Genomic DNA, 11,216 nt, shown 5'->3' on the forward strand with positions numbered 1-11,216 from the left:
CGTCCTGGATTCTGTCCTCATTAAAGTGATCCCCAAAAGCACAGCTCTCTCCATCGCTTTCCTAGCATTTCAGTTACTAGGAGTTTAATAACCTTTATTTTCTTCAGTCTCATTTTCATTGGTTGTAGAATCCCTTTATGTTGTAAATGCACCCTATATCTTTCTATCAAAACCATCAGCACCCAGCGTATAAGAAATATATCCACTTATAAAGCCCTCACTGTCATTCCTTTTTGTTGTCAAGGTGCCTGATTTTGATTGGAAAGCTTCAAGGTCAGACAGTATTGGACGCCCCTGTTTTGGTAGTGGGAGCGAGTTTACATATCTGAGTTGCTGTTGTACTGTGGCTGTGTGGACACATCACGCAGGGGAGAGCGCAGCAGGTGCTTGCTCTCTGCTCTAAGTTAGCCATCACTGTCATGCCCTGGGGAAATTGTTCCGGGTGTGATAACACTTTCCGGCTAGGTCCAAAGTTACATTTTCTCACTGCCTTGCTTTGATCTGCATCCACCTTCCTTGGGTTTTGTCTGTTCTTTGCTTTGAGGAAGTCAAGAACTGAGTTTATATTCCTGTGGGCTGAGCTTACCCTATAAACGATACTCTTCATACATACATATCGCTCTGACTGTTTGCTCGCTTCCCTGTGTTCCTTTAATTTTGCTTTTACCTAAAATTTTTCTGTTCCCTTTTTGATCTTTAGAAAAATAAAAGTGTGGGACCTTGTGGCTGCTCTGGATCCCCGTGCTCCTGCAGGGACTCTCTGTCTCCGGACCCTTGTGGTAAGAGCCTGGCTGTTGAGAGGGGCTTGGGGAGCAGGAGGAGGAAGAAATGAAATGTTGATGGGCTGTGGGATATAGACAGATCTGGATTTGATAGAACTTCACAAAACCTACGACTAAGTGAAAAGGCAACCAGTACATGACAATAAAGTATGTTTATATAGCACCTTTCATCCCAAAGTGCTTTAGAGACTATCTATGGAGAGGAGTGTGGCAGCTGTTTAACAGCGGCACAGCAACTCCACACAGGGGCTTAGTACAGGAAGTGAATAAGAATTCTGCATCCACCAGAAACAGCAGGCGTACTTAGGGAAAGAGAATATAATTATCCAAGTTGGAACCTGTCCAGGATCTGAGGACTTGCACACCTGTACCTGCAAAAAGTGCCGTGGGAATCTGCAGGAGTCCCTGGCTAGCCCCTTGGTTCTGCAGCCTATTCAAGGGATGATGCCTCCAGCAACATGTATCACATCTTTTTTATCCCTTCTACCTGCCTTGTCTGAACATCTTGACACTTGGAGAAGGGAGTGACTCAAAAGCACTGAATTCTCCATCGTGTTTGCTCACCAAAGGCGTGGATTGGAAAATGGCCTAAGATTAAAAGCTGCTTCCATCAGATGATGACATTTGGGTGGGTGGGGCACTGGGGAGGACAGGCTCTTTTGCAGAAGTCAAGAAAAAGATGAGAGCAAGCACTAAGCTCGGCGTGCTGAGCCCGACTCTGAATATTCAGGCAGGATCTTGTCTGGAGAAGAGAATAGGATGGTTTTTATTTTTTGTTTTATCATCTTGGTTGAATTTAAAGCTAATGCTTTGAGTACTAGGCATGCTTTGCTTATGCCTTTTAAAATGTGAACTTTCGTTTATTTACAATTTGTTTTAAGGTGTAATTTACATAATGGCAGGATTCACTCTTTTAAAATATACTTGTATGAATTTTGCAATCATTTCCACCACCCATAAGAATTCTTTTGGACCCCTGTAAATGAGTCCCATACTTCTGAACTCTAGCCATTTGATTTCTATTCCTATGAGCTTGCCGTTTTTCTTTCTTTCTTTGTTAATATTTCATCTTCTTAGAGAAGTCATAAATTAAATTAGTCCATATCTAGCCATTTGCATTTGGCTCTGTTTCACTTCATTTGAGATTCATCTATGCTGCATCAGTTAATATTTTCTTCCCTTTTATTGTAGAGTTGTATTCTACTATGTGGATCAAACACTATGTTCATTCACTGTGTTGCAGACATTTAGAATGGTTTCAGTCTTTTGTGATCCTGAATAAAGTCACTGAAAACATTTCTGCACCGGTTTTTTGGTGTTTTTTACTTTTTAAAAAATCTTTTTATTATGATTTAGGTATCCCATCTAGACTTTTGTATGTATTTATGATTTTCATCTGCGATTTCTGGGTCCCATGGTAAGTAAGTGTATGTTAAATTGAAAAGAGACGGCCAAGCTGTGCCATTTTGCATTCCCAGCCGTGTGTCTTCTGTTTTTTCCCCACATCCTTGTGAGCTCTTAATATTATCAGTTTCCTTAAAGATACAGCCATTCTGTAAGCATTTGTATACAACCCTTGCCATGGACATAGGCCTCCCTTTCTCTGGAGTAAATGCGGTGGTAGCAGAATAGCTGGGTCAAAGGTAGATAACAGGTCCAGTAGTTTTAGAAACAGCCAGGTGTTTTTTCCAAAGGAGTTGTACCAATTAACGTGACAGTGCAGATAGGTATGCTTGTGTAGAATTTTAAATGACTCACCTCTTTACTAACACTTTATATAGCCTTTCAAATTATTTGTATTGGTATTAGTAGTGCCTCATAGTGATTCTTGAGCGTTTTCCCATGTGCTGATTTGCCATGATACTTTTGGCGAAATGTCAGGATTTCTTGTCCATTTTTTAATTGAGCAGTTTGTGTTCTTATTATTGAATCTAGATCAGTTTAGAGAATATTGGCTTCTTGAAAATATTGAATCTTCTGTAAATAAAAAAATATATATTGAATCTTCTAATCTATGTACATAGTATACCTCTTCACTTATTTAGGTCTTTTAAAATTACCCTCTGCAGTGTTTGTCTGTGTGTGTGTGTGTGTGTGTGTGTGTGTGTGTTTAATTTTATTGGGGGCTCATACAATTTATCACAATCCATACATCCATCCATTGTGTCAAGCACATTTGTACATTTGTTGCCACCATCCTCAAAACACTAGCTTTCTGCTTCAGCCCTTGGTATCAGCTCCTCATTTTCCCCTCCCTCCCCGCACTCCCATCCCTCAAGAATCCTTGATAATTTATAAATTACTGTTATTTTGCCATATATTTTTTCATTCTTTTTAGGTTACGGTTAGGGCCATGGTTAGGGTTAGGGATAGGGTCAGAGTTAGTGTCAGAGTCAAGGTTAGGGTTAGCGTTAAGGTAGGGGTAGGATAGGGTTAGGGTTAGGATCAGGGCCAGGTATAGGGTTAGTCAATTTTGTTATATCTTACACTGTCCGATGTCTCCCTTCACCCACTTTTCTTTTGCCCATTCTCAACAGTGTTTTATAGCTTTTGGTTTAAAGGTTTTGTACATCTTCTATCAGATTTTATATATTTAAAGTTCTTCTGAATGTTACATTTTTTTTATTGAAAGTCCATAAAAATAGTTTTACTTCTTTTACAATATAGACATTTTCTTTCTTGTTTCAATGCATTGATACAATGTTTTAAAAACTGGTAAAATCAGACATTTATTTCTTGTTCATCATGTTAAGAGAAACTATCTAACCTTTCACCATTTTGTTTATACACCTTTCATTTATACAAATATAAATATATACTTTTCTTTTTATTATAAATATTTGAAGCTATAAATTTACCACTACTTACTTAGCTATGTGCAAAACTTTTTGATAGGTTGTATTTTTACTTATTTCAAGGTACATTTTTATTTCCCTTGTGATTTCTTATTTGAATTATTTAGAAGGATGTTTAGTTTTCAAATAATTAGGGGTTCCCAGATACCATTCTGTATTTGATTTTAATTCATATCCCTTGTGACGAAGCAACATACTTAGTACCGTTTGAGTCCTTTTAAAGGTATAGGGACTTGTTTTGTTACCTCGCATATGATTTTCTTGATTGTTTGGTGTATACTTGAAACATGTGGGTGTTCTGCTGTCATCTGGAAGAGTGTTCTATAAGTATTAGTCAAGTTGGTTTATAATATTATTCAGGTCTTCTATATGCTTAAGTAATTTTTTATTTACCAATTATTGAGAGAGGAATATTGAAGTTACCCACTGCGATTCTGCATTAGTCTTTTTGTCCTTTCAACTCTAGAATGTTTGCTTCACATCTTGGTAAGCTCCATACGTATTATTGGTGCGAAACACACCTACGTTAGTTAGTGATGTCTTAGTGGTGAATTTTAATTGATCTTTTTAACATTGTGAAATGTGCCTCTTTTGGGATATTCTTTGTTTTTAAGAATACTTTGATATTAATATATAGATTCTTTTTTCTCATGATTAATGTTTACCTGGTAAATCATATTACTTTCTTTGATTTTAATGTAGCTCTGTATTTTCATTTAAAAATTATTTCTTTTTTTTCAAACTTTTTATTGTGAATTAGTGTGATATATCAGATATCGTTTTTGCACTTAACAGCTTAAACAACTTGAGCTTTCTAGGCTTCCCTGTGTTCTTCTCACCCCTTTTTTCCCATCTCCCTCTTGTAGTGTGCTGTCTGTCCTCTAGTCTGTTGCTCCCTCCCCCCCTCTCCTGCCCCTGGCCATCCTGGCAACCATTAGAGTCTGTTTCTTTTGGTGTAAGAGCATGTTCTTAATTAATTTTATATGTGTGTGTGTATACACATACATACATACGTACATACATACAACAGTGGTCTCATACAATGTTTGTCCTTATGTGTTTGACTAACTTCACTCAGCATAATGTCCTCTAAATCCATCCACCTGAAGTGTATCACAGTTTTCCATTATTTAATGATACGTATATACCAAAGTTTATTTACTCATTCTTCCACTGATAGGCATCTAGCTAGGTTGTTTCCATCTTCTTGCCATTGTAAAGAGTGCTGCAGTGAACATGGGTGTGTGTGTATCTATTCATGTTATGTTCTTTATTTCTGTGAGATGTGCCAAGTAGTACTGTTGCCGGATCATCTGCTCTTGCGACTCCCAGGTGCTGGAGGAAGCAACATGCTGGTGTCCCAAGAGCGCGGGGTAGGCGTGTCCTTGTCTCTCCCAGGCTCCTTGTATTGCCTCCTTTTCCTTTGATAAGTGTGTCCGTGGTTTATCGATTTTTGTTCATCCTTTCAAAGAACCAGCTTCTCGTCTTCTTGATTCTTTCTATTGCTTTTCTGCTTTTTAAAAAATTCATTTTAAATTACTTTCTTATATTCAACGTATATAAACCTTACTCTTGTATCCAGTCTACTCAATCTGCCTTTGTTGTTGATTTATGACTTAGGAGACCCATGTGTTACAGAGTAGAACTGGCCCGTACGATTTTCTTGGCGCTTTACCGCAGCAGATGGATAACCAGGTCTGTTTCTTCTGCAGTGCTGCTGAATAGGTTCAGATAACCAGCCCAGCACAAACCATTTGTGCCACCTTCGGGACCTTCCATCTCTGCCTTTAATTGGAGTGCGTAAACCACTTACACGTAATGTAATTATTAAATATACTATCTCACCATTTTTTATGCTTCTATTTTGTTTTCCCCCCACTGGTTCTCCAGCTTTATTTTCAATTACGTAATTTGTTTTTAGGAATTCCTGTCATCTCTCTTATTGTGTCATTAGTTATAGCACTCGTATTTTTTGAAAGATTAATTTGGGATTTACAAGTGTTTGTCTTCCTAGAGTTGAGTGTCAAATGATATTACACCACTTCATGTATAATTAAGGCAGTGTACTTATTAACCTATGTGTTTACTATTTCCCCTGCTCTCCATCCCTTGGTTTCCATCAATACCATTTTCCTTCCACTTAAAGAACTTCTTTTAGTGTTGGATAAGATAAGCTAACAATAAATTCTCTCAACTTTGGTTATCTAAAACGTCTTTATTTATCTTCATGTTTGAAAGTATATTTACTGACTAAAATATCCTAGGTTGACTACTTCTTTCAACATTTTGATGACATCATTCCATTTTCTCCTGGCTTAAATTTGGACAAGAAATCTGAGCCATTTATCTTCACTCCTTTGTATGTATTGTCTTTTTTGACTCAGGATTTTCTTTTTATCACTCATTTGCAACAATTTTATCCTGATGTATGTTGGTGTGTTTTTCTTTGTATTTTTCCTGCTTGAGATTTTTTTTAGTTTATATGATCTGTAAATTTTTTACAGTTTTCATCATATTTGGAGATTTTTAGCCATTCTTATGTTCTCTCCTCCCACTCTCCTGAGACTGTAGTTACACATATTTGATAATTTGATCATCTGATGCCAGGAGGCTTGATAGATTTTTTACATATACAACTCTGTGTGTGTGTGTGTGTGTGTGTGTGTGTGTGTATGCGCTCGTGTGTGTGTAAAACCCATTGCCATTGAGTCACTACTGACTGTTAGTGACTCTATAGGATAGAATAGAACTGCTCCGTAGGGTTCTGTAGACACACGTTTATGGGAGTAAGACAGACTCAACACTTACACTAGTGCATCCTGCTGTAATTCCATCCATTGAATTTTTCATATTGTATTTTGTATTCTTTGGTTAGCTGTTGTCGTCAATTCTCGGGTCATTACATTCCAGTTTTCCTTTAAATGTAGGGACTTAGACTGTGTTGATGTTTAATCTTCTAACTTCATCTCTGTCATTTCTGGGTCTGTTTCTATTGTTTGATTTTTTCTGAATTATAGGACACTAGGTGGTGGACAATGTGAATGTTACATCATTGAGTGTTGGCCTCTAAATTTTGTAGTCCTTGTTGAAAGAATATTGGGCTTGGGTTTGTTTGGCAGTTACTTTCAATTGAGGTTGATATATTCAAGGCTTTATTTGTTATGCTCTGTTACGGCAGAAATGTAATAGTCCATCAGGATCATTTGGCCCCACCTCTGTGTCATCATCCTTGGAATGTCCACTGAGTTACCTAAGTAATCCATGAGAACTTTCCCTCTTGTCTTTTTTTTTTCAGTCATTTTATTGGGGGCTCGTCCAACTCTTACCATAATCCATCCATCCATCCATCCATCCATCCATCCATCCATTGTGTCATGCACATTTGTACATTTGTTGCCATCATCATTTTCTTTCTACTTGAGCCCTTGGTATCAGCTTCTTATTTTTCCCCTCCCTCCCTCATGAACCCTTGATAATTTATAAATTATTATTATTTTTTCATTTCTTACACTGACCGATGTCTCCCTTCACCCACTTTTCTGTTGTCTGTCCCCCTGGGAGGGGGTTATATGTAGATCATTGTGATCGGTTCCCCTTTCCTCCTGGTATCAATCACTGCTCTTATTATTGGTCCTGAGGGGTTTATCTGTCCTGGGGTCCCTGTTTTTCCAGCTCTTATCTGTACCCATTTACATACTTTGGTCTAGCTCAGTGGTTCTCAACCTGAGGGGATCGAATGACCCTTTCACAGAGGTTGCCCGATTCATAACAGTAGCAAATTTATAGTTAAGAAGTAGCAGTGAAAATAATTTTATGGTTAGGGGTCACCACAAAAACATGAGGAACTGTATGAAATGGTTGTGGCATTAGGAAGGTTGAGAATGACTGGTTTAGCCAGATGTGTAAGGTAGAACTGGGAAGAACTAGAGGAAAGTTTTATGTTTCAACATACTATACTGTGCCTTGACTGACTCATCTCCTCCCCGCGACCCTACTATAAGGGGATGTCCATTTGTCTACAGATGGGCTTTGGGTCTCCACGCTGTACTCCTGCTCATTCACAATGATATGATTTTTTGTTCTTTGATGCCTGATACCTGATCCTATCTACACCTCATGAACACACAGGCTGGTGTGCTTCTTCCACGTGGACTTTGCTGCTTCTTAGCTAGATGGCTGCTTTTTTATCTTCAAGCCTTTAAGAACCCAGATGCTATATCTTTTGGTAGCCAGACACCATCAGCTTTCTTCACCACATTTGCTTATGCACCCACTTTGTTTCAGCGATCGTGTCAGGAAGGCGAGCATCATAGAATGCCAAGTTATTAGAACAAAATGTTCTTGAATTGAGAGAGCACTTGAGTAGAGACCCAATGTCCATCTGCTACCTTAATACTAAACCTAAGAATATATGTATTTCCCTATCGTTATGTATAAATTTACATATGCACATGCCTTTATTGAGACTTCTATAAATGCCCTTTGCCTCCTAGTTCTTTCTTCTATTTCCTTTTACTTTCCTCTTGTCCCACTATCATGTTCAGCCTTCACTCAGGTTTCACTAATTCCTCTCGGTTACATTGCCCTAAGGCCTAGCAAGCATCCTACACCCTCCTCGCCATCGATTTTAGATCAGTTGTTGTTCCCTTGTCTCTGGGTTTGTTAACACCCACTTCCTTTCCCCTGCCTCCTCTTCCCTGTCTCCCACCCAGTACTGTTGGTCCCTCTGGATTGTTTATCCCACCTATCTTATCTAGATAGATACCCAGAGACAATAATATACACAAAAACAAGACAGAGCAAAATAAAGCAACAAAAGAAAACAAAACAATGACAGAAAAGCCTACAAATAGTTCAAGGTCTGTTTGTTGACCTTTAGGAGTATTTTCTGTCGACCTTTAGGAGTGTCGAATCCACACCCTGGCCTCAATGTCTATTTTTGGTATTCCCCAGGGACTTCATTGCTTTGCTCCTCTTGCTGTTCTGATGCATGCCCATAGTGCTTCACCCCAGTGTGGTGGGTAATGTAACTAAGAGGAATTGCTGAAACTCTGATGGGGACTGAGCATGCGAGTGGGACAGGAGGGAAGTCAAAGGAAATAGAGGAAAGAGCTGGGAGGCAGAGGACATTTATAGAGGTCTAGATAAAGACATTTACATATACAAATATAGTTACACATGAGGATGGGGAAATAGATCTATGTGCATATATTTATAAGGTTAGTATTAAGGTAGCAGAACATTGGACCTTCACTCAAGTACTCCCTCAATGCAAGAATACTTTCATCTATTAAATTGGTATTCTGCGATGCTCACAACCGCTGAAGACAAAGTGGGGAAGAAATCTGATGGTGCCTGGCTATCAAAAGAGATAGTGTCTGGGTTCTTAAAGGCTTGAAGGTAAACAAGCGACCATCTGGCTCAGAAGCAATAAAGCCCACATGGAAGAAGCACACCAGTCTGTGTGACCATGAGGTGCTCCAGTGAATCAATTATCAGGCATCAAAGAACAAAAAAATCATATAATTTTGTGCTCACCTCCCTGATGTGTGCATTTAGTTTTCTCGACCTAACCACCATAACCTACCTAATCATAATCCCTTACCTTTAGATATTGGAGAGACTAACCGAAATAACTTGTTAATGATAATAACTGGCCTGTGCTCGCTTCGCCAGAGCAGATACTAAAAATAATAATAGCTGGCCTGTTGAGCACGTAGTATAATGCAGACATCTGCTGAATGCCTAGCATACACTACCTTATTCGTGACAAATGTGTGAGTTAGATGCTATTATGATCACATTTTACAGCGCATCTATTCATTCCATAAATAGGTATGGCAAGTCTCCTCTGTACCACACTCTACTAGATTGAGCAGCTAGCCAAGTAACAAAAACAGACAAAGCTCTCTATGTAGTTTCCAATGAAATTTTTGTTATTCTTACAGGGTTTTATCTAGGGATCTTTTAAAAATAGTTATTGGTAGTATATGTAATATATATGAGATCATCCAAAAGTTCATGGACAAATAAAGGTTAATGGATCTATTTTCCTTAAATGTTTGAATCTCTCTTGTCTGTATATGTATATTTGTGTGTGTATTTATCACAAATTAGGGGCAAAACATTTGGTAACTGGCATGAAAGGGGAAATTGATTTGTAAAATACAGACTCCTGCCAACACCAGGTGAGATGGTAACTCTTGCCTTTCCAGAGGCCAACCATGCATAATTTAAACTGTAAACTGGGAGTGCGGAGTGGAGACCCAAAGCCCATTTGTAGGCCACTGGAGATCCCCTTGAAGAGGGGTCTCGGGGAGGAGACAAGACAGACAGGGTGCAATGTAGCAACGATGAAAAATACAACTTTTCTCTAGTTCCTAAATGCTTCCTCCACCCCCCACTATCACAATCCGAATTCTACCTTGCAAGTCTGGCTAGACCAGAGGGTGCACACTGGTACAGATAGGAACTGGAAACACAGGGAATCCAGGGCGGATGATCCCTTCAGGACCAGTGGTGTGAGTGGTGATACTGGGACCGTAGAGGGAGGGTGGGTTGGAAAGGAGAAACCAATTAAAAGGATCTACATGTGACCTCCTCCCTGGGGGATGGACAACAGAAAAGTGGGTGAAGGGAGATGTCCGACAGGGCAAGATATGACAAAATAATAAGGTATAAATTATCAAGGGCTCATGAGGGAGGTGGGACAGGGAAGGCGGAGCAAAAAGAGGACCTGATGCCAGGGGCTTAGGTGGAGAGCAAATGTTTTGAGAACGATGAGGGCAATGAATGTCCAAATGTGCTTCACACAATTGATGTATGTATGGACTGTGATACAAGTTGTGTGAGCCCCTAATAAAGCGATTAAGAAGAGAGAGAGAGAGAAGGACTAATAAAGGAAATATAAAATGATAACAATCGGAGAACCTGAGTGAAGGTTCTGCAGTCCTTCTCACTCTGTGTAACTTTTCTGTAAGTTTGAATAATAAAATAAAAGTTAGTGTGTCAAGGTAGTAAGTTCTACAAAGAAACATTGGGTCTACAGGCCTGGAGAGCGGGGGGATGCTCTATTCATATAATGCAGTCAGAAGGGGTGTCTGGAGGATGATGTCTGAGCAGATGATAACCAAGCCATTCAGTTCTCTGAAGGAAGCATGCTTTGTGCCCGAGAGGACACATTTCAGGGGTGAGGTTAGAGCTCCCGGCAGTGTGAGCACAGGGTAGGCCACTGAAGACTAGGGTAAAGCTGTGGGTGTTGCCCAAGTGAGGTGGCCTCACCTTGGACATTTTAAAGCAGTCCCATGAACTGTTTTACATTTAGAAAGAATGAAACGTGTAGAAGTATAAATTAACAGACTTTTATAAAAATAATGACAATGAAAACATGAACGAAAGATTTGAGCGAGCTATGGATCATAAATATCGAGTCAATGGTGACTCGTAGCAACCCCCTGTGTGGGTTTCCGAAACTCACTATTTACAGGCGTCGAAAGTTTAGTCTTTCTCCCTCAGAGCCGCTGGTGGTTTCCAGCTGCCGGCCATGCCGATCACAGCCCAACGTGTAGCCACCAGGCCT

General features: G+C 39.4%; 1 protein-coding gene across 8 annotated transcripts in view; it reads left to right on the forward strand.

The window, feature by feature from the left end:
* The window catches only part of BTRC (beta-transducin repeat containing E3 ubiquitin protein ligase), a 199,907-nt gene that overhangs the window by 184,479 nt on the left and 4,212 nt on the right, over window positions 1–11,216 (forward strand). For all 8 annotated transcript variants that reach the window (XM_075535030.1, XM_075535033.1, XM_075535032.1 and 5 more), the window contains one exon: window positions 701–779. In XM_075535030.1, the coding sequence (XP_075391145.1) occupies window positions 701–779 (79 nt within the window). The remainder of the gene's footprint in view (window positions 1–700; window positions 780–11,216) is intronic.

The sequence above is a fragment of the Tenrec ecaudatus genome, chromosome 16 (assembly GCF_050624435.1).
Source record: "Tenrec ecaudatus isolate mTenEca1 chromosome 16, mTenEca1.hap1, whole genome shotgun sequence".
In the NCBI taxonomy this organism is placed as follows: Eukaryota; Metazoa; Chordata; class Mammalia; order Afrosoricida; family Tenrecidae; genus Tenrec; species Tenrec ecaudatus.